The sequence below is a fragment of the Gymnoscopelus braueri genome, assembly GCF_963280865.1.
Source record: "Gymnoscopelus braueri genome assembly, chromosome: 10".
Taxonomy (NCBI): domain Eukaryota; kingdom Metazoa; phylum Chordata; class Actinopteri; order Myctophiformes; family Myctophidae; genus Gymnoscopelus; species Gymnoscopelus braueri.
In genome coordinates, this window is record NC_137611.1 from 49,718,412 (window position 1) to 49,742,186 (window position 23,775).

The 23,775-nt window shown below is 42.7% G+C and overlaps 1 protein-coding gene across 2 annotated transcripts; it reads left to right on the plus strand.

The window, feature by feature from the left end:
* Positions 1-1,759: 1,759 nt before the first annotated feature.
* LOC308094264 (uncharacterized protein) lies at positions 1,760-23,775 on the plus strand. 2 transcript variants are annotated; one of them, XM_080440804.1, is made up of 8 exons: positions 1,760-2,077; positions 6,712-6,909; positions 11,696-11,766; positions 11,856-11,924; positions 15,472-15,538; positions 15,657-15,716; positions 21,228-21,320; positions 21,899-23,775. In XM_080440804.1, the coding sequence occupies exons 1-8, from the start codon at positions 1,822-1,824 to the stop codon at positions 23,008-23,010; spliced, it is 1,926 nt and encodes a 641-aa protein (XP_080296930.1). In that variant the 5' UTR covers positions 1,760-1,821; the 3' UTR covers positions 23,011-23,775. The 2 variants fall into 2 exon arrangements, with proteins under 2 accessions (XP_080296930.1, XP_080296931.1); XM_080440805.1 differs by lacking the exon at positions 21,228-21,320.

Sequence of the window (23,775 nt, forward strand, 5' to 3'; positions counted from 1 at the left end):
TGTGCGCTATGCGGTGAGTCCCGCACCGTAAATAGCAGACCTACAAGCTCAAAAAGTGTCATGTCTGCGACGCGTTGTGATCTTGTAGATCTGTCCGTCATGCAACAAAATATAACATAGGTTGACAAAACTGTAAATAATCGCCCCGGCGTATAAATTAGTTTGCACGGACCCAAATTATTATTATTAGGTAGTATTAGGTAGGCGGTGGCTATATGCGGTAGGGCTACTATTTATAATTCAAAATGCTTTATTGGCTCAATAAAATGATGTTTTACATTGCCAAAGCATACACAATGAATGTTATGACATCAAACAAGTCATAACATTACGTATACAGAGACAACAGGTGAATGCCATACATCAGGCGTGGGCAACTTTGATGATGGAGAGGGCCACTATTTCCACACTCACTCCAGAGGGCAACATTGCATAATACTGTTGGGCCATTCTATGTCGCACAAAAGTAGCAAAGATAGCCGATCTACAAGCTCAAAATGCGCCGCAGTGCGATGCGTTTTGACCTTGTAGATCTGCTATTTTTTGTATTTTTGAATTGAAATCCTGAAATGTAACATTTTTATTTAATTTCAAATGCATTTAGTCATACTTATGTTAACTTTATGAACTTAAATACAAATACTTTGGACATAAAAAAGACAATAGAGTTTTAATACTAGTCATTAAGCTACTAATATAGACTGAAGTAATTAAAGCGGATCATGTTTACAATTGCAGCTGAAATCAATAATATATCAGTATTCTGATATTAACCTGCGGGCCGCATTAAGTGAAGTTGCCCATATGACATACATCCCAACGATATTGAATAACAAGCAATATAGAAATAATGAAGACAAGTGAATAACAAACAATGAGACTATAACAGTGCAGCTGATAACAGTGATATGCAGCAGTTTGTGACTTTGTTTATGTGCTTGGCCCTTCTGTCCACTGGCTGTCCCTCAGTTGATGACAACTCCACATATATTGTGCAGCCAAAAAGGTACATTTAGACCGTTCTCCTAGAACAAACATGGGCAACGGGTGGCCCGGGGGCCACATGCGGCCCCCACCTTCACTTAATGCGGCCCGCAGGTAAATATCAGAATACTGATTTATTATTGATTTCAGCTGTTACAATTCCAAACATGCAAACATGACCCGCTTTAATTACTTCAGTCTAGTAGCTTAATGACTAGTATTAAAATGTTATTGTCTTTTTCACGTCCTGTGTAGCCTATTTGTATTTAAGTTCATAAGGTTAAAATAAGTATAACTAAATGCATTTGATTTTTTTTTTTAAGAATGCTTTTCAGGATTCCAATTCAAAAATAGCAAAAATAGCAGATCTACAAGCTCAAAACGCATCGCATACTGAGAGACCGTATATGCAATGTGGCCCTCTGGAGTGAGTGTGGAAATATAAAGGCCCTCTCCATCATCAAAGTTGCCCACCCCTGTCCTAGAACATATTGAAGTGATGAGTCTCTCTCTCTCTCTCTCTCTCTCTCTCTCTCTCTCTCTCTCTCTCTCTCTCTCTCTCTCTCTCTCTCTCTCTCTCTCTCTCTAATCATTTATTCAGTGACAGTTACACACCTCCTCCACCAGGTGGCGAAAGGCATTAACGCAACAGTCCCTGGGTCCTTTAATGCGCATGCGTCTAACTTGTTAAACCGGTCGCGGAAGTAAGAGTGTTTTCTTCATAGCTCCGTTCCATGAGCAGAAATGGTGCTGTAGGACAAAGGTGGCGGGGAGAAATGTCTTATAAAGGATAAAATATATCATAAAGGAGGTAAAACGTCTCATAAAGGAGATAAAATGTGTCAAATGGAGTCTGTACAGCTGTCGATAAATGAACACATGACGTCGGTGGGAGAGGAGATATTGTGTGTTTTGGAGAAACAGCGTGGTGTTGATGTTTTTAGTGTGAAGCTTAATGTCCGAGTGTTTGTGTTGGAGCGCCTCAGTGCGGCTGCAGAGTTCATGTGCAACCTCTTCCAGAGAGAGATAGAGACACTAGAAACTCTGCTGGAGAAACAAAACAAATTGCTGGACATCCATCCTAACACAGCAGGTTGGTACACACAACATGGTTACTGTGTGTGTGTGTGTGTGTGTGTGTGTGTGTGTGTGTGTGTGTGTGTGTGTGTGTGTGTGTGTGTGTGTGTGTGTGTGTGTGTGTGTGTGTGTGTGTGTGTGTGTGTGTGTGTGTGTGTGTGTGTGTGTGTGTGGTACTTTAGACATGAAACAGTACATGGAAGTTAGACATGAAACAGTACATGGAAGTACAATTCACAATACAAGCTCTACGCTTGTTGTCTCCGCCAGGCCGAAAGGAATGGCGAGAGTATGTTTTGCACCCTGTCTGTCCGTCCGTCCGTCTGTCCGTGTGTCTGTCTGTGAACAGCTGTGTCCATCCGTGTGTCTGTCTGTGAACAGCTAAGCTAATCACCCGCACTTGGCCCGGCCGCTGCGAAACTTTGCACACACATAGTTCTAGCTCCGTGTTTGTACAGTTATTTAACAGGTTAATGTTTTGTGGTCATAATGTTTTGTGGACCCTCACGGATCCATTTGGTTCCATTTGTACACTCTCAGAATTAGGATTTTATAGTATAGATTGCGGTCCCAGAGATAGAAAATGTTGTCAATGGGCGTCCGTGGTCTAATGCGTATCAAACTGGGGGTCCTTGAAATTAAAAGGTTTGAGAACCACTGTGACAGGGGATACTGTGTGTTCAGATTTGCTTACAAGCTTGTAGATCGGCTATTTTCAACCAGACCGATGAAGTGTTTAAAGTCACTAAAATGATTTTGATGTTGTATACAAAACTGCTCAGTGGATTATAGGCTAAATGCTGCAGCAGAGGAAATGTTGAGAAATCAAATGAGTTATTGACTGTTTTAGGCAATTTGCATTGCAGATATGCTGATTCTAACCAAATTACTGTGTCTGAGATATGTATTTAGAGTTAGGATTTTAAAGTATAGATTGCTGTCCCAGAGGTAGAACATGTTCAAATAAGGGTCGTTGAAATGAAAAGGTTTAAGAACCACTGTGATAGGGGATACTATGCGTTCATATTATTGTCTGCGCCAGGCCGAAAGGCATGGCGAGAGAGTATCAGCATGTCATCAGCATGTCAGCATCAGCATGATCGCAGCGAAACTGTGCACACACTCCCTGGATGCCAATTCAGAACCTCTACCCCACATTTTCACATGGGCCTGTTTTAGCGCCACCAGGAGGCCTCTTTTTGCAAAACCCATTTTTTGACTGTACTCCTACAGATTTTGTCCAAACGTCACGTAAATCAGTACACAGTATCTCACAAAACTTGTCTTTCAGATTTTTCATATTCCATCCTGATTGGCTAAGATTGACATCTAAAGTTTGCAGGAGTGGCCCGTTTTGAACAAAATGCCGCAAATCGTGAACGCAGCGTCCGATTGCGGTGAAACTGAAATTGCCCTACTATAGTGCCACCAGGAGGCCGAATTTTGCAAAACAATATTACTCCTACAAATGTTTCCCACACATCATGCAAATCGGTACATATGATCTCTTTAGTCAAGTGATCAAGACGGATCCGTCCGATTTTTCACATTCCAGCCTGATTAGCGAATTCCGAACATTGCTGGCCCACACTAACCTACCTGACCTGGCGGAGACCTGTGCTCCGAGTTTTTTTTTCCGAGGTGCTTTTCTAGTATAAAAATGAGATCCCCACGCACACAAATCATGATGACATATAAGAGACAGACAGATATACACTACTATACAGAACGTCATACAATCAGCTTACAAGTTACTGGTATGAAAAATAAGAAATATGTACAAGAAAAAAAAAGTTTGGGGGGGGGGAGGGGGGTTAGGTTAGACTTTGAGAGGGGCCAGTTTGGAATTGCAGCCTCCTGAAGGTGTTTCTTTAGGGCAGTTTTGAAAGTGAGTGGGGTTTTACACTCCTTTACTCCTTTTGTTGCATAGCATGAGAACGAGTTCACTCCCTTTGTTGTGCCTAATCTGGGTTGAACATGATCTGTGTGTGTGTGTGTGTGTGTGTGTGTGTGTGTGTGTGTGTGTGTGTGTGTGTGTGTGTGTGTGTGTGTGTGTGTGTGTGTGTGTGTGTGTGTGTGTGTGTGTGTGTGTGTGTGTGTGTGTGTGTGTGTGCGCGTGCGCGTGCGTGCAAGGGTGCGTGAGGGTGCGGTCGGAGCTAGGCAGAGACGACTCATGAGTTTAGCCTGCAACTGTTTTAAATATTCAGAATCAATATACAGCCTATTGAGAAATTGCCAACACAGTTGATTAACTGGTCAAAAATGTATTTTGGCATGCCTTGATGGCACCGTAATGGCTGATTGTACACTTGGTTGCATGCTGAAAATAGTGCGTTGTGTGCTATTTTCAGCGCGCAACACCCGAGCGCAGCCACACATAAAATGACTTGTCTTTTAGTTCCATTGTATCTCTTCTCCACTCGTCCCTCCCTTACATTTTAGTCTAGTTTTTAGTTTTTGACGAAATTGTCAATACATTTAGTCTTAGTAATTAGTCCTCATAGCTTAGTTTTTATTTAGTTTTTGTCAGTGAAAAAAAGGTAGTCGACGAACATTTCTCGTCATAGTTTCGGTCGACGAAATTAACAAAGAACAGGTGCCTCAAACTTCAAACCTCAGGATTCAGAAAATCCTGTGCCTCCTCCTCAGGCCCGTTATTGTGGGCTCGCTGCAGCAGCAGCAAGCCCACTATTGATGTTCTCACTATTTCTTTATTCTCTTCTTTATTATTGTAATTTTTGAAATATTTCACTTTAAGCACCCAATGCATTTCCAATGGGTTTTGCTAGTGTGGAGAGAGGACACAGAACAAATGCCCCGTGTTTTCGTAAAGTCACTTTTAGGTTTAGGTTAAGACTTTGACAGGGGCCAGTTTGGAATTGCAGCCTCCTGAAGGTGTTTCTTTAGGGCAGTTTTTGAAAGTGAGTAGGGTTTATTGTTGCATAGCATGAGAACGAGTTCATTCCCTTTTGTGTGTGTGTGTGTGTGTGTGTGTGTGTGTGTGTGTGTGTGTGTGTGTGTGTGTGTGTGTGTGTGTGTGTGTGTGTGTGTGTGTGTGTGTGTGTGTGTGTGTGTGTGTGTGTGTGTGTGTGTGTGTGTGTGTGTGTGTGTGTGTGTGTGTGTGTGTGGTCGGCAGAGACGACTCATGAGTTTAGCTTGCAACTGTTTTAAATATTCAATATACAGTCTATTGAGAAATACACTAGAAACCAGACTGATGCACACATTACAAGTGAGTATAAGCAATATGGCCAATGGAATGACATACACCATATTACAATATTTACATTACTATTATTGTTACAAAGTCCAAGAGACATCAGGCACACTCTCAATCATTAGTGACTCTGTGAAGACGAGCTGTTTTCCCGCAACGGACCCTTTCTGTGTTTACACTCCTTCAGTGTTGTAAAGTAACTAAGTAAATTTACTCAAGAACTCTACTTAAGTACAACTTTGAGGTACTTTTACTTTACTGGAGTATTTCCAATTGTCTATACTTTTACTTCTACTCCACTACATCTCAGAGGCAAATATTGTACTTTTACTCCGCTACAATTATTTGAAAACTTTAGTTACTTTGCAGATATAAATTATTACATTATAAAACATACATTAACCACTTTAGCCCTATTTTATACCTAGGCTATTTGAAAATAGCAGATCTACAAGCTCACAACGTGACACGTGAGCTTGTAGATCTGCTATTTTCAAACAATTTAGTACTTTTACTTTTGGTACTTTAAGTACATTTTGATACCAATACTTTTGTACTTTTACTCAAGTAAATTTTTAATTCCGGACTTTTGCTTGTAACAGAGTACTTCTACATTGCAGTATGGATACTTTTACTTAAGTAAAACATTTGAGTACTTTTTCCACCACTGCACTCCTTTCTACCATTATTTTCCTGTGTGCGTCATTGAACAACTGTAAGTTGTACTTAGTGTTTGCTATGTGTTACACCGTCATTATTGTTGCTATATTCAGCTTAGGGTAATTTTGTGCCATCGTTTGAGGTGCCACTCTATCTCTGTGGACTGATGCTTTTTAGGTTAGGTTGATTGCTAGGTTTATTTATGTTTATAATTTATGTTATTATAATTGTATCTACATCTACCTAATCTACCTACATGCATAATTTGCTTGTGTCTGTATTTGTTACTTATACTTATTTGAGCTCAATATCCACGAATGTTCTGTATTAGTTAATCACTCTGCATTAGTTAAACCCTAATTGCCAACACCTGGCTGCAGTGGCCTCCTCGTTGTCATTTGGCAAGCCCGTGTGTGTCGGTTATCAGTGTCCCCTGACTTTGGTTATCACCATTGTTCCGTTATACAACACAACAAGAACATGTCAAATTTCAGTTCAACACTGCCCACAACGTGCTTGATTTATTTAGTCATTGTTTCGTCTACATCTCATTGCTCACTATACATTTGCCTCTTTGGAGCATATTTATTTTCCTTCTTACTATGTCTTCGTAGCCACCCTGCTCATGTCCATATTCCCACCCCAGCCACAAAAGCACTGACAAAACAAAACAATACAATACATAGGAATATAAATCTCATCCAATGAGAAAAAACACTTTGAGTTGCTGTGCTGATGCTACCTCTTCTCTCATTCTGTGTCTGTGTGTAAAGAGGTTTCATCTGGACATGAGGAGAGGAGCCCCAGTCTGGTCCAGGAGGAACCACAACCACCACAACATGAGGAGAGGAGCCCCAGTCTGGTCCAGGAGGAACCAAAACCTCTAAAGATTAAAGAGGAACAGGAAGAGGAGGCCGATGTGTCAACATTGACGTTACCACATAGGAAGACCAGCTGTGACACTTCCTCAGGTAAAAAAAAAAAGAACGAAAACTATAGAAATTATACATACTAAATGTAATGCCTCAACTTCTACAATTCCAAGTGATTGTCAAGGTCCCCCGGTTGGGGGGTCACAGCCTGAAAAGGTTGAGAACCACTTTTCAGGCCGTGACCCCCCAAAATTATCATATTTGAACTGGGGACCCCCCACCGTGACAAGTACTTGTAGGAGTTGAGGCATTACATTGATTCGGTATGACAGGTAAACATTGTGCAAATGTTTGCCTCTTTCTTATATTATTTGACAATTTCTTTTATATTAATTTGATTTGACTTTGGGTACTAAGAAATATGCAACCAGGTCTATGAAAACAAGCCCAAAAGAAGGGGCCACATGAGCACTTCAAACCTATATGTCGGCTATTTGAAAATAGCCGACATATATAGCTTTGAAAATAGCCGATCTACAAGCTCACCACCGCAACACGCAACTGCCATTATTTACAAGCAACTTCACAGAAAAACAAGGCCAACATCGCTTATAATAAGCAGACCTGGCAACACTGATTGGGATGTATTCTGTTAGCTGCTGGTGCTAACAGCGCTAGCGACCACGTGTCTGTTGTCCAGGTTACGCTCCCCCAGGCAATGGGATGCAGGAACACGTATACTGTAACTGGATGTGCTCTGTTCACTTCTACCGAACCACAACAACGCATGGAAGTAGGACATCAGTTGCTTTTTCCATCGTGCTCAGTTAACTTTAACTCCACCTGAAACGGACTTAAGTGGGTCCAGGACGCAAGGCGCGCGTGTGTGTGTGTGTGTGTGTGTGTGTGTGTGTGTGTGTTTGTGTGTGTGTTGGAACTGTTAATGTGTGGGCCAATTTTGCCCCTCCCTCACACACACACCAGTGTTGCCAAGTCCGCTTATTAGCGACTTTGGGCTTGTTTTTCTTTAAAGTTGGTTGTAAATATTGGTAGTTATGTAGCGCTATATTGGATGACTCCAATATTGATATTCCTTCGCACAGCAGAGTGGAGGCACCGAGGTAGATTAACGGATTAATCCCTGTGTACGGGGGCGACTGCCCGTAATCCGTGCATGGCCCACCTTTCATTCTCTTACTTCTCTCGGCGTTGGAGCATCGGTAAGGTAGACTTGAGCTTTACCTAAAGGTAGGCTCTGTGTGCAGAAGTATACTCGCAGCTATTCAAATAGCTTGGCGGGCGGAGGCACGGTGGCGCAGTCGGTAGCGCTGTCGCCTCACAGCTAGAAGGTCCTGGGTTCGATTCCCGCCAGGGACGCTGTGGGCGCTGGGGGCGTGTCTTCTCCTCCGCGTCATCAGCGCCCATACCCTAGGTGGGGTTGGCGAAAGGGCCTACTCTGTGTGGAGTTTGCATGTTCTCCCCGTGTCTCCTAGGGTAGTTAATACCCTCACAAAAACATGTAGTAATCCTGGTCGCTATACCGCCTCCCCCATGACAGCCGGGGCGCCTGATGGAGGGGAAGGGAACTGGTTGGAATAACGTGTTCCTTCCACGCGCTACGTCCAACCAGGGAAACTCCCCCTTGTCAGGTGACAAGAAGGTCAGTTGGCTCTCATGAATTGAAGGAAGCATGAGCTCGGCCCTGGCCTCCCTACTGTGGGGGACTGGTGTAGTGCTGGTGTAGGGCTGGTGTAGCGCCCAGGATCACTTAGGAAATTGGCACCGGGTGAAAAAAATGGGTTACAAAAATCTCGGGATAAAAATTTTTGAAAAAAAACAAATAGCTTGGCGGAGCTTGCTCCACCTAAGAGTGCTTGTGTCCTTTTTCACCCGCTCGATTTGGCTTGTGCCATCTCGTTCAGGGTTGTGTCTTAATTTGCAGGTTATTTCAACGTGTACATACAGGCAACACACGGTCCGGTCAAGATCTGTGTTGTAGCACAGGTTTTTTCCCTTGTCCTTTATCCGAAAAACCCTCCTGTTTTGTCTTGGTGCGGAGAATGCGCTGTCCCTGTAACGACTTCTGGGGAGCTGTGTTAGCCTAGCAAGCGGCTAGCGGCTTCCCCCGAGGAAGAACACACGTGAGTAACAAACACGTTTTTTCTCCTCGACGCGGCGGTGCTGCTTGTTATGAAATAACGAGTGGCTAGCGGCTTCTCCCGAGTGAGAACGCACGTGAATAACAAACAACACGGTAGCGTGTGTTTTTTCTCCTCGATGTGGCGGTGCCGCTTGTTATGAAATGACAACCTCGCGGATTTGGTTGTGAGTTCCCTCCAATCTTGGCGAGTGAATTTGACCAGTACCTGTGTGTGTTGGCTGTGTGCGTTTTTTCACGTGAACGGGTCTGAGTCTTCTCGACCCAGTGATAATGTGCACTGTTAGCCTTCGCCTTGTGTGTTCAAGAGAGGTCTGAGTCCTCTCGACCTAGCGGTGGCGTGCATTTGGCTGTGAGACACACGATTTTCTCCCGCTCTACTGCCACTTTGGTCGTGGCCTCGCGGCGCCAACTTTGGTTGTCCCAGTCTGCGCTGCCGTCACAGCTCCAAAATCCGCTCATGGAGCTGCCCCTTACGCAAGGTATTACCTTTGGGCCGAGTATGGCAGCCATGCTGCAGCAGGCCAAGGAACTGGGTGAGTTCATGGAGACTTTCCAGCAGTTCCTGCCTCCACGTGCGGGGTCTGTTCCTCGGGGACCCAGGCGGCTGTGTGCTACCCAGGTAGCACACATAGTGATTGCTCGCTGCCCCAGTCGGTTCTCAACAGCAGTGCTGTCGGTTCTTCCCCCGTCTTCCCTGGTCCCAACCACGTCAGGTGGTTGCGGTCTGTCATCTCGGGGTCACAGTGGCGCCTGCCGCTGTGATCCGTTCTGTTTCCACGGGCCCGGGGGACCCTGCAGCTTCCAGACTTACGCCGCCTTCAGTCGTGGGCCTGGCCCCTGGCCCTGAGAGGCGTAGGTTGTCCGATCTGGGGCTCCTGGATGGTGGATGGTGTCGAGGTGCCATTCCCCCCCCTCTGACACACAAGTGGAGGCACGCATTGCTGCTTGTCTGGCTGACATCTCGGAGTGGATGTCGACGAACCACCTGAAGCTCAACCTGGACAAGACCGAGCTGATGTTCCTCCCGGGGAAGGGCTGTCCGCACCGAGACATGGCCATCACCATTGATAATGCTGTGTACCCCCATACACAGGGATTAATCTGTTAATCTTCCTCGGTGCCTCCGCTCTGCCACGAGGAGGAATATCAATATTAGAGTGTATTTGTCCCCAGACCCCCATCTGAAAATATGTTGTGCCAGGGACCCCATACAAAATGTGTGTATTTAAAATGTTTCAAATAATTATCCACATTGTAGTTCGGCTATTTTCAAATATCTGTCTGTGCGCGTTCTCATGCGGCCTAGTCTCTTGGGCCCGTTTTTTGTAGACCTGACCCGCTTGTTTCTCTTGCAAAATCTGGCAACACTGACACACGTTCCCGAGGATGGACGGACGGACAGACAGACAGAACAGCGCTGTCACATCGTATAGTCCACTGGTTCTTAAACTTTTTCAATGACCCTAGTTGGATTAGCCCCATTTGGAACCCCTTCCTCCACTATATAGCAATATATATAGCTATACAGATGAGGTCCCACAGCGTAGGGTGCTGGCAGCTTGCGACACCGGACAATATTGGCCAATATTGTTCATTCTTACCTTTTTTCCGCACGTCGTATCCCAAAAGTAAAGGTATTCCCTCCTGCTCTCAGATGTTTAAATTTTTGGCGGTCAAGACAGCGTAACCGACGGGTTAAAACAAGCGTTTAACGCGCTTTCTTAGCCAGCCTGTCATTGCATTGGGAAAACATGGCACAGGCTGACTAAAAAAGCGATTTAAACGATTGTTTCAACCCGTCGCTTAGATTTTCATCCTAGAGCAGGTGGAACGACCTTTACTTTATGGCGACGCTGTGCGGAAAAAGGTAAGAATCAACAATATTGGCCAGGAATTTCATGGCGGCCACGACGGCCGTGGCCCTCGTTGCCCCTCTCTTTGGCCGTGAGCCCCTCGAAAAATGACATGCCCCGCGGCCACGGTGGCTTTCTTGCCCCCCCGCCTTCACTGCCCCAGCTGAATTCACCGTTTCTCCTCAGCGCTCTCTTCCTGTCAATACGGTAGACACCATAGATATAGAAACCTAGATACCTCATTGGCCTCTGCAGTTCATTGGAGCAACCTGTATCGCAATACAAGGCTCTGGCGGCCGCCATATTGACTCAAAGTGACTACTGGCCAATTGCAGCGCGTTGACTTCTGGCCAATCACAGCGCGTCTAATTGACTTTTGCTGCGCGGCTGCCTCTTACAAAAAGACCCGCCCCCACCTGCCTCTGATTGGCCTACCGAACGTCCCCTTCTGTGACGCACGCGGATGCTTGCCTTCTCTAAAATGGCGCCCGAAATACAGCTGCCTCAGAGCCGGAAGAGGCTGAACCCTCAGTTATTAGCAACCATCAGGGGATCGATCATACTGGAGATAAATATTCTGTGACTACTTGAAAAGGTTATAAAACACAAAAATCGCTGGCAGTGGGTGAGTTTATTAATGTATATACTGGCAGTTAAAGAGTTAAAATAGTTTAAATAGCTGATCTAAAAGCTCACAACGAGTCGATGTAGATCAGCTAGTTGAACTATTTAAAAATGCGTTTCAAAATAGTAAAATATGGCTAATATAAGTTTAGGCATAAGGGGTAAGGTGGCGCACAAGATAGGGCCCTGTCTCTTAAATCAATTTAATGTTTTTGCCTTACTAATGATCTCCATTTCTCTTATGTAGAATATATTGAGCGCTATGGAAGAAACCACAAAGGAGGCACCCCTCCACAGACGACGCGCAACGATTGCATTGTAAGAAGACATTGTTTTGATTCAACATATGTGTTTTATAATAGCAGAACATGACACAGAGTAATCAATTCTCCTGTCATATTGTTTAGATGGGAGGCAAAATCTGTGAGAATCCATGTCCACTTTGCATGGATCCAAGCATCATCATCCACGCTCAGGTCTGTTAATATCACAATTATTGCAATCCTTGTTACTGTCATTGTTTTTAACCACATTAACCTTGGTGTCCCTAATTTTTAAAAAGTTTTTTTGGACCGCTGGCGCTAGCGGTCCAAGCACCTAGGCTCCAAACACAGTAACTTGACAGCGCGTCGCGGGTTCGAGTCCCGATCCCGACGGCCTTTGCTGCATGTCACTCCCCATCTCTCTCCCCATTTCCTGTCAGACTACTATCCTATCAATAAAGGCATAAAAGCCAAAAAAAGAAATAATCTAATAATTTAAATTATTATCACATAAAAAAAATCACATTTGTATTTGAGCTATTTTTTAAAAAGACCACTTTGCTAGAGGTTTAGGTTGTGTAGTTACCTTGCCATGATGTGACTCCAAATGTGGACAAGAAATCAAAAATAATTGCTCCATTGATTAGAAATTGATAATTCAAAATATGCTCCTCATTGACATCCATTGTACAGTGAAGAGCCTCAGGAGGAGCTTGTTTAGCCTGTAAACGAACGCAAACAAAGCTGGTCCTGACAATGTAGAACATCACCAAACCCAGTACTATTGTTATTTTTTTAAATAAAAATATCAACTACCTGCACATGTTCTACTTTCATTAGGAAGAAAACCCGAACTGGATCCCGTGGATCCGGATCTTCCAATAGTAAAATCAACAGGAATTTGACATTTGTATAGAAGAAGAAAAAGTTCTGGGTTTGGTGATGTTATATCAGATGTCAGAATCCACTTTGTTTGCGTTCGTCTATGGGCTAAAAGACCTCCTCCTGAGCCTCTTAACTGTACAATGATGTCAATGGGGAGCATATTTTGATTTAGACATTTCTAGTCAATGGAGCTTTTCTTTCTTTTCTTTTTTTTTCCTTGCCCACCACAACCCAAACCTCTACTAAAGTGGTCTAGCCCTTTACTAGCTAGGCAGATAACGGGCGAAAAACAGGCGAATCGTTCACTTCTGGATACAAGCACCAAAATTGGTACACATACTCCTTATGTAGTGCTCTTTTGATAAAACCCGTTAGCCACTTAAAAATTCAAGATGGCGGCCATGTTTTTCAAGATGGCCACCACCTTAGTGCAGCATATAGTGATATAATCTTTCAGGTTGTGATACAAGCATGAAATTTGACAGATATACTCTGTAAGGGCTACTCTTATGGAAAATGCCGCTGGTCACTCAAAAATCCAAGATGGCGACCCATTTTTTTCAAGATGGCCACCACCTTAGTTGAGCAGTTGGTGATTTAATCTTTCAGGTTGTGATACAAGGATGACATTTGGCACACATACTCTAAGGGCCACTGTTATGGAAAAAGGCACTGGCCACTCCAAAATCCAAGATGGCAACCATTTGTTTCAAGATGGCCGCCACCTTAGCAGAGCAGATAGTGATATAATCTTTCAGGTCGTGATACAAGCATGGAAATTGGGAGGAGCAGTCTCCAAAAGTCATTTGACAATAAAACAATCACAAACACATGAAATGTGAAGATGGTGACCATTTTCCAAGATAGTGCCCAAATAGTTTTACTCACATTTACAACTGCACAGTGCTGTGCAGACAAAACCCAATTTGAAGCATTTGCACCTTCCACTGCACCCTTTTTGGCAGCCACATTTGGTGAGTTCTTGACAACTCTCTGCAAGTGGTGAATTGGCTGTCCAGAAGACCTGCCATTCTTCACCAAATTTCTTCCATCCCCATTCAGCTGGACTTTCTGATTCTGGCTGACGCTGGGTGTACTGACCCCATATGCAGCCTGCCTGACAGTTTTGTCAATAGTTTGCCATCATTTAGTGTCTGGGCACATTCATGTAGTCTGTTGTTCAGGTTCATTGTCATTACCTGTCTTAGGTCAGATTCAGGGGATATTTTATCACAAAATATGCAAGCCAGACTATCATGACTGGTTCTACGGCGGTTTGTGTGGCCTTCATCTATTTCACTACTTTGAGCATCTGACTGTCGCTTCCTCACACGATCTAATTTGGTGTTGTTGAACATTAGTCGACAACTTGTGTGATACTTGGCCTGGTTTCTTCTCAAAGTAGCTTCTATGCACCACCTTCATCCAGCCTTGCTGGGTTCAGGATCATTGGCATTTGATTGATCTCACGAAAGAGTGGAACATTGGTGGCAAGCATGGTGTAGCCATCATGTTGAGGAACATGATGGGTTGGTGGTGATACTAGGGCATTAGTTTTGTCTATCTGACAAAGACAACATTTCTTCCAATCAGTTTGCCTGTTGGCTAACATTGGATTTGCGTTTGCCATTTTTTGGTGGATTGATTTCTGATTAAGGCCGAGGGGCTATCCTTTTACCAACTTAATCAAAGTGATACCACACATTCAGGTATGGGATACAACTAGGTTCGGGTGACCTACACCTAGCCCGATCATTCATCCAGTGCCATTTAAGTGTGATCTGTACACCTTCCGGGTAAGTATACATGCACAAGTCATGAATAGCCCGCTTACCCTTGGCTCGGCTCTCCCGCGCTGGCACACCCTGTCAATTCAGGCACGGCTATCTAACTACATCTACTAACTATTACTAGGTAATTGACCGGGGCTGCTAGACAGCATTTGGGACACTGATAAGATGTACTATTACTACAGTATTAGTATAACTAGATCAGCTGACACTGAACCCCATGCTGAGTTACACAGCAGTGATGCCACCATTGTGCCCTGGTTGTGCAATGACATTCACTCTATTATAATAAGCTATATAAGACATAATGGTACAACTCCTGGAAGTCATCTTGGAAAATGGCAGCCATTTTGAATTGTTTGGGTGGCCAGCTCCCCTTTTCACAAGAGTGGACCTTGAAGAGTATTTGTGTCAAATATCATCCTTGTATCACAACCTGAAAGATTGTATCACCATCTGCTCCACTTAGGTGGTGGCCATCTTGAAAAAAATTGTCGCCATCTTGGATTTTTACGTAACGGGTTTTATCAAAAGAGCAATACCCAAAGAGTGTGTGTGCCAATTTTGGTGCATATCTATTTTATTGTGAAATTATTGCGAATTACTGTATATTCAATGGTGGCCATCTTGAAAAATGGCCACCATCTTAAAATCTTTGGGTGGCTAACATGTTTTTATCAAAAGAGCAATACCCAAGGAGTATGTTTGCAGTAGTCTCCCTGCTCTTCTATTGAGACATTTAGATCGTTTCAAAGGTCCTGTCTCACCTAGACACAGGATCTGACACGACTTTTGACCTGATGGTCAATATTCAATTTATGTCCCGAGCAAGCAGGTCGGCTCTATTAGCTCAATGGTAAAACATTTCAGCACTTGAGCAGGAAACCGGGTTCAAATCAGGGGTAGAAGAGGAAAGTTACATAGTGCTGCTTTAACTGTAAAATGTACATCAAAACAGTACATAGTGCTTCATCCTAGTATGAACAAGAGGAACATGCAGTGCAATGAGTCTGTGTACACTTCATGGTTTCCCTTCCCGTTCACATTTTTGGCTTTTAACCTAAATCATATTGCTCATCCCACAGAATGTGAAGTTGTTGGAACAGTTCATTAATCCAGACACTGGGACGGTGTATGACCACACTCAAACAGGTACGCCAACATTCTTAATACATTTTAACTCAAACATTAACAAATGGCTTAAAATGTCATGAGAGCAAGGTGAATAGATTGATTAAGAACAATCAACCATTTTCCCTTTATCTTTTAGGTGTGTGCATGCAACACCAGAAGAGACTAAATAAGGGAATTAACAAAGCACAAGACTATGGTATGTCATGGTGCATACTACACCTACAGCGTCCGCCATTAAGGTTTTTCCTACTTGCCCTACTGGGCAAGAACTTCTCCAAATGACTTGCCCCATCCCAATTTCTATTTCCCCTGCTTAGGTTGTACCGTCACCAGCGGTGCAGCAGATTTAATTGAATTGGAATAATTTTTTCTTGTGTGCAGCAGTGACTCTATTTTAATGACATGACTCGTTTCTTGAGTTGTTTTTTTTAAAGAAAAGGATAGTTATTTAAGCACGTTTCATCAACCTACACATGTTGTTAGAAAGGCCCTGGATTATAATTTATTCAGGGCAGTTGAAGGACTTGTAATACCTCCCCAGGCCACTAAGTGGCGACTTGGACACTAAGGACAGTATACCTCCCCAGGCCACTAGGTGGCGACTTGGACACTGATTGATTGATTGATTGATGTACTTTTATTTAGTAAGACATGAGAATCACAGTACATGGAAGTACAAAATTCACAATACAAGGTCTACTAAACTGGAAGACTCAGTTAAGCACGCAGCTTGTTTAACTGATTCACTGCCAATCACGTAGATCTACGCGAACCTATTTAAAGCCGCCACGTGCCAATCGCGTAGATCTACGTGAAGTGATTTTTTTTTTGGATTTTTTTTTGAAAAAAAAACTCTGGCACTGGCTAAAAAAATATGAAAATACCTCTGGCAGTTAATGGGTTAAGATGAGAACCCCATGCACACAAATCATGATGACATATGAGACAGACAGATATACACTCTACTATACAGAATGTCATACAATCAGCTTTCAGGTTACTGGTATGAAGAGAGAAAAAAATATATATACAAAAGAGGAAAATGAAAGAGGGGGGGGGGGGGGGTAGGTTAAGACTTAGACAGGGTCCATTTTCGAATTGCAGCCTCCTGAAGGTGTATCTTTAGGGCAGTTTTGAAAGTGAGTAGGGTTTTACACTCCTTTACTCCTTTTGGTAGGGCATTCCACATTTTTGATGAATAGCATGAGAACGAGTTCATTCCCTTAGTTGAGCCAAATCTGGGTTGAACATGATTTGTGGAGCTGCCTCTGGTGTTATGATCATGGACTTCATTAACATTTTGGAAGTATTTTGACAAATACAGGGGGATCCCAATGTTGTGGTGTATCTTGAAGACCAGGCCCATAGCAAGTTGCTGTACTCTGTCCTCAACCCTAAGCCATCCAATCCTAGCAAAATGAGCAGGGGTTAGATGGGTTTTGTGATTGAGGCCAAGAAGTAGCCTTACAAGTTTGTTTTGGGATGTTTGGAGCCTTGTTTTTAAGGCCTTGGAGGTGTTGTGATACCATGAAGTGCATGCATAATCATAATGACCTTGAATGAGGGCCCCTGCAAGAATCTTCAGAGTATTCTTACTGACTAGACGATCAATCCTCGTCTAGTCAGTCTTACTAGACGATCAATCCTCCACAAATAGCGTGTTGTTCAAACCGTTCAAATAGAGAAGGCATGTGTCAGTGGAGTGGTTTGTTCTGAAACCAGATTGGAATTTGTAGATTAGATTTTTCTCTGCAAGATACTTATCGACCTGTTCATAGACTATTTTTTCCATGACTTTCGAGATGGAGCTAAGAATATAAATAGGGCGGTAGTTGCCAGGGTCTAATTTGTTTAATTTTTTGTACAGAGGGGTCACCCTTGCGCTTTTTTTAAATCGTTAGGGACCCGTCCCTGTATGATGGAGAGGTTCATTATGTGGGTAATGATTGGAGCAATGGAGGCGGCTGAGTCTTTTAGAAATTTGGCGGGGATATTGTCGAGGCCTGTGGCTCTGTGTTGATGAAGAGCACTCAATTTTTAAACACCTCTTCTGTTTTCACAGGGGAGAGTTTAAAATCATCTTTGCGTACACCCTGTTTTTCGTAAAATGAGTCAACATACTCTTCACCATAGCACCCAGAGTGAGGGGGTAGTTTTTCAACCAAATCTGAGGTTATGGTCGTGAAGAATATGTTGAGGATTTTACTCACTTCATGTTTGGATGTGGTGAGAGTCATTCACCTTGAGGCTTATGTTTGTAAACCTGGTTTTCAATTTCTTGCTGCAGCCTAGTAGGTTGTTGAATAGCTTCCAAAGCTCTCGTGGTTTGCTTTGATTTTCCTCAATTTTGTCATCGAGGAAGCTTTTTTCTGCTAATAAGGAGCATGCCATTAACCTTGTTTCTTAGCTTGTTTTTTTCTTTTTCAAGTTTAGCTACGTGGGATTCGAGACCCTTGTTAAAACATTTGGCGAGTTTTTGATCCTACCTTTATGAAACTCGGAACACTTTTTGTTTCTGACTTTCATGGCAGTAAGGATGTCCGAATTCATCTATGGTACAGAGCAGGTTTTGACCCTGATGGTTTTCATGGGAGCCACACTGTCCAAAATTTGAATGAATTTGGTTTTGAAACCAAGCCAAGATTCGTCTACCTGTGTGCTGTTTAGTACGTCGGACCAGTCCTGTTCCTCTAGCCTGTGATCTTAAGTCCTCACTCTTATAGTTTTTGAGGTCTCTGATCGTGACTGATTTGTGGTAACCGGTCTTAGGTTTACGTTTCTTTCTGGTGCAGAAGATCATGTTATGATCAGATATGCCACAGGTAGAAACACCACTATTGAGGATTTTGTCTTTGTCCGTTGTTAGAATGAGATCTATGGTAGTTTGAGTGGAAAAACACAGCCTTGTGGGCTGAGTGATCAGCTGGTGGAATGAGTGTCGATGACAAAACCCCTTGAATGACTTATACACTGACGCTTCCTTACGGAGCATGTCTGTGTTAAAGTCACCAAGAAGTATCGTCTCTGCATACTCCACCTTAGCTAAACACTCCTCAAGTCTTTCATAGAAATCAGTCTGGTTAGGAGGTCTGTATATGGTACCGACTAGCACAGGTTTGGCATGTTTAAAAATGATCTCGACCCACACAGCTTCAATGGCTGCATCCTTCAGGTCTTCGCGAAGGATGCAGTCATTGTCATTATGTACATACATGCATACACTAAGGACTAAGGACAGTATAGAGAAGAAGTGCTGTCAGCAGGGTCTGAGACTCAAGTGCCTAGCTTAGCCAGCTAGCCTCAGTAGCCTGAGTGCTGAGTAGAGTTCGTTTTTGCATCCATAACATGTTCATTGTTGTTCTGAAGGTTGAGTTCATGATTACAGTAAGTCTTAAGGATTGTATTTGAGTTGAATGTAAGCCTAAACTATGAAACATGATTACTGTGCCTTTAGTGTAGGCTATGTCTCTTATTTGATGTTTATTGTGGTTTATTCCAATTATCACTTTGGACTGCTGTAGCCAAGTCATTCTGCTAGTTACTATTAGCACCATATCAGCAGATGTCACTCTGCTATCCTAAATATATGCTATATTTGCTATGTTTGTTATGTGTTAAACAGTGTGTGAGTTGAGCAATGTGTTTGTTTCTATTAATAGTAGATTTGTGATTTGTTCATATGATGGCCATATGTTAGTTTATAGACTACAGAGAGGTTCACTGATTACATTTTTATGTTTATTCTTCCTTAGAAACCAACAAATATAAAACAACAATGCAACCTCATTTACCTGGCTTTGCTAATAATAAAACACACCAAAGTGGATCTCGACTCCTGTACTTTTACGGGTACCCCTGAGGCGAAGCAAGCAGATTCTGAACCCAGCAGCAAACTAGATTGTACAGTCCTTTCCCACAAACCCTCAGTAATACATGTACACTTGCACTTAGGGGTGTCACGATATATCGTCCCACGATTTATCGCGATATTAAAACGTGACGATTAGGGATGTCACGATACGCCTAATCCACGATTTGATTCGATTTTCGATACGATATATATTTTTAAAACGTCCTTTTTTCAGCTTTGAGGGCTATATGATAATTAATTTAGGCTATTGTCTTGATTTGTAAAGAAAAACTCATGTTTCTCAATAAGTCCCTTTTATTTGAATAATATCAAATGAGAATGAGAATAACAAAAAGGGTTTTATGCCCTTACAACAACTGTCATTTTCAGATTCTTCTTTAAGATGAGTTAACAACAACATTCTTGTGAAGCTCTATAACTAAATAAAATCTAAATACAACAACAACATGTATCATGTATCAACATGTAAGAAAAAAGGATCCAAAGACAACTGTTATTTGGCTACATGTTCTTAAACTTCTTAAAGTATGTTCTGGCTACATGTTCTTAAACTTCTTAAAGTATGTTCACATTGTTTGAACAGGTAAGAGCTTTAACAAACAAGAAATGTGAATAATAGCTAAGCTCAACAGGGGGTCCGCCAAATCTTTGTGTGATATGATTTTTTTTTTACCTTAACCCCATCCCTTTTCTGAGGTGAACTTTAACCAAAAATAGCAGATCTACCAGCTCACAACGCCTCGCGAAGCGTTTTGAGCTTGTAGATCGGCTATTTCCAAGTAAACAAAAAAAGTTTCATCTGAAACACAATTTTATACAATATAGAGGGGGTCCCTGGTTCATCTCTCTCCCAACTAGGGGGTCCTTGGGCTGAAAACGTTGAAGACCCCTGAGCTAAGCCATATGTGTGTGAAGCATAATCGACAAACGGTAGCCGTTTTGTCAACAACGCGTCGGGTGCCCTCATAATTCACTGGGAAGCCAAAATATTGCCAGACTTTTGACTTAAAGGAAGCGGGAGGGTTTTCCAATTCTTCCGTTTGTGTATCATCATTACCATCGCTGGCTTCAGCAGTGGCCATGGTGAAATGTAAAGTAGTAGTAGTACGGACGCAACGCTACAGCTGTCTCTCTCTCTGTCTCCTCCAAACTCCTCTGTGGTGTGTGTGGGTTTGTCCTGTCGTCTTTTTTTTTTCTCCCCTGTTGTAAGCACGCATGCGCGATGCACGGAAAAACACAACAGCGGCTCGAGCATGGCTTCACCCGGACGTGCAATCGGCTGTACGCATGCGCGGGAGTATTTTTTTTTTTATTAACCCTTGAATCGCGATACGGCTTTTGATTTCGATACACTGTATCGAACGTAATTTTCGGTTTGATTTCGATACGTATCGAGTATCGTGACACCCTTAGTGTACCATAATCCCAGTAATCATTCATTACATCGTTCATCATATTCAAGGCCTTTTGGAGAGAAATCCTCCTATAATTTGAGTAACCTCTGTCTGTCTGTCTGTCTGTCTGTCTTGGGTCGAGTCTTGGTCTGTGCCCGATCAAACTGCGCATGCTTCGCATCCACAGAGGGTGGAACTGCGCATGCGTCGCATCCAATCCAGCCGCGACACACTGTTGCCCGTGTGTGTGTGTGTGTGTGTGCGCCCGCGCGCACACGCTCGCTCTGTGTGTGCGTGTGCGCGCACGAGACGACTCGCGCTAAACTGTGTGTGTGTGTGTGTGTGTGTGGCGAGACGATATTTCATCAAATCTCAGCTTCAGTGTGTGTGTGTGTGTGAGAGAGAGTGTGAATCGATATCCATTAATGTTCCTCTCTTCCAGGCTTTCTAGCCTTTAAGAATGTGGAATTAATTGAAGGCTCCAGTACCCATCATGCTGTGGGGTTCGCACCACCTCCCCCATGCCTGAACTCTGGTGAGACCTTTGGGTTTATACTTTGTGCAACAAAGTATAAAATAGTGGTTAAGTGGTTAATCGATTTGTTGGTATAATTATAAAAACGTATTAAACTTAAAAATGTGCTTCTTGATTATTCAATTAGTCAAGGATGATCATGGAGAAAATGCAGAAAAACGTAACATTTAGGTTTACATTTAGTTTTCAGAAATGCATATTTTAATAAAATGTATTTCCAGAACTGGTTGGTCAATCTAAGAAGTAATAGCTCACTTTGTAGCTATGATCCCCAACTCTCATATTAAATGAAAAAAAAAAAACTGTTCCTACAATTCATTCAATTAATAATGGGTGTGTTAGATTTAGGTGGCATTATCAATTGGAGATGAATAGTCTGTCTATCCAAAGTGGTCACCAAGGGGTGATATGAGGATAAAATCTAATTGTAATCAAGTTCAGTAGTTAAAGTCCTGATCATGTATTATGATTGACAGTTGTACACAAATATTAAAAATTACACATCTATAAAACATAGAAGAAATACTGCATGGAAAAATGTAAGGTTAAAAAATGTACTGGTTTTATTTTCTTTCTAGACTCCCTGCCCCTCCCTGTGTGTAAAGACGAGGTTTCCCCTGAACAACAGGAGAGGAGCCCCAGTTCAGTCCAGGAGGAACCAGAACCTCCACAGATTAAAGAGGGACAGGAGGACCTACTTCAAAGACTAGAGCAGGCTGATGGGTCAACAATGACAATACTGGCAGTGAAAAGTGAAGATGATGATGATGATGAAAACAGAGACACAGAGCCTGTAGCCAGCACCTCAATGGAACACATGAAAACACAAGCTTATGTAAAGAACTGGGTAACTTCACAACCAACTGGTGCGGAGCAGCACCTCTCTTCACACTGTTCTGAATCTGACACTGAATCTGATTCTGAATTTGATACTGAACACAGCGATGAGTGGGAGGAGACCAGTGAAGATCAGTCAGGTTTAAACACACTGGAATCCCACAAGACGCAAAATGTTGAAGGACACACAGAGACGAACGGTTTTAGTTGTGCAGAATGTGGCAAAATGTTTAATCGAAAGGCACATCTGAAGAGGCACGCAGCGGCTCATGCAGGGCACAAGCTGTTTACTTGTACAGTTTGTGGTAAAGCGTTTCAATCAAATGCCAATCTGAAGATACACATGATAATTCATACGGGGGAAAAGCCCTTTGCTTGTACAGTTTGTAGCAAAACGTTTAATCAGATGTCCCATCTGAGGAGGCACTCACAGATTCATACAGGGCTCACAGAGCTGTTTACTTGTACAGTTTGTGGTAAAACGTTTAATCGAAAGGCAAGCCTTAAGAGGCACACGATGACTCATACCGGAGAAAAGCTGTTTACTTGCACAGTTTGTGGTAAAATGTTGAATAGAGCGGATCATCTGAAGTCACACATGAAGATTCACAAAGGGGAAAAGCCCTTTAATTGTACATTGTGTGGCCATGGTTGTGTTCACATGCGCCATCTAAAGCTGTTCACTTGTACAGTTTGTGGTAAAATATTTAATCGAAAGGATCATCTGAAGACACACATGATGCTTCATACAGGGGAAAAGCCCTTTACTTGCACAGTTTGTGGCCATGGCTGTGTTCACAAGGGCCACCTAAATACACACATGAGAACTCATACAGGGGGGAAAAGCATTTAGTTGCATTTTTGGCAACTGCTTTTGTCTTTAGAGGCGTTTGTCTGTAGATATGAAGATTCATACATTGGAGAAGCGCTTTGTTGAGCGGCTATATCTATATCTTATACATCTCTGCTGTCCGGCAGGAACCACTCCAAACTCCAAAATGTTTATGTTTTCAGGAAATGAAAAAAAAAAGTGGCGTTAGGAGGTTTTGTTCATCATTGATAAGAACAGCTGAATGGAACTCTAAGCTCACAATGAGGTTGGAGGTCAAAAGGGGGTGGAGCCTGGAGTCAGCTAAACCAGCTAACTCCGGTGGAGTTAGCTGCTTTAGCAGAAAGTTTGAGGATCCAATGGCGTTAGCTGGTTTTGTCAGAAGCGCTTTTTAATGCTTTTCATAGGTTCAATATTTGTTTTACCAACACACAGGCGTAAAGGGTGTTCAATGGCCCTAATTTATGGAAAAAAATGCAAAAGTGTCAAAATAGTTAGCTGGTTTCTGCCGGACAGCAACGAATATATCTATATATAACCACACAGATAAATGAATGATGACTCATTCTAATATCCAGGATGACAATGACGAGCCATATCTATACTAAAAAATAGGAATCACAACCTGGCAATCTCAACACGACAACATAAAATAAACACAATTAGAAAATAAACACAATTAGTGTCTGTTCTTCATCTTGTGTATGGAAATGTTTTGTTTGTTTTTCATGTCATTACCTGCAGGTCATAGGTTACTGGTGAAACAATATGAACACCAGTGTCTGTTCA

Bases quoted from the DNA above. Each gene is read 5' to 3' on its own strand.
- LOC308094264 (XM_080440804.1), top strand. From the start codon at position 1,822: ATGTGTCAAATGGAGTCTGTACAGCTGTCGATAAATGAACACATGACG. The intron at 11,925-15,471 runs GTCTGTTAATAT...CTCATCCCACAG, and splicing joins GCATCATCATCCACGCTCAG to AATGTGAAGTTGTTGGAACA. The intron at 15,717-21,227 runs GTATGTCATGGT...CCTCTCTTCCAG, and splicing joins TAACAAAGCACAAGACTATG to GCTTTCTAGCCTTTAAGAAT.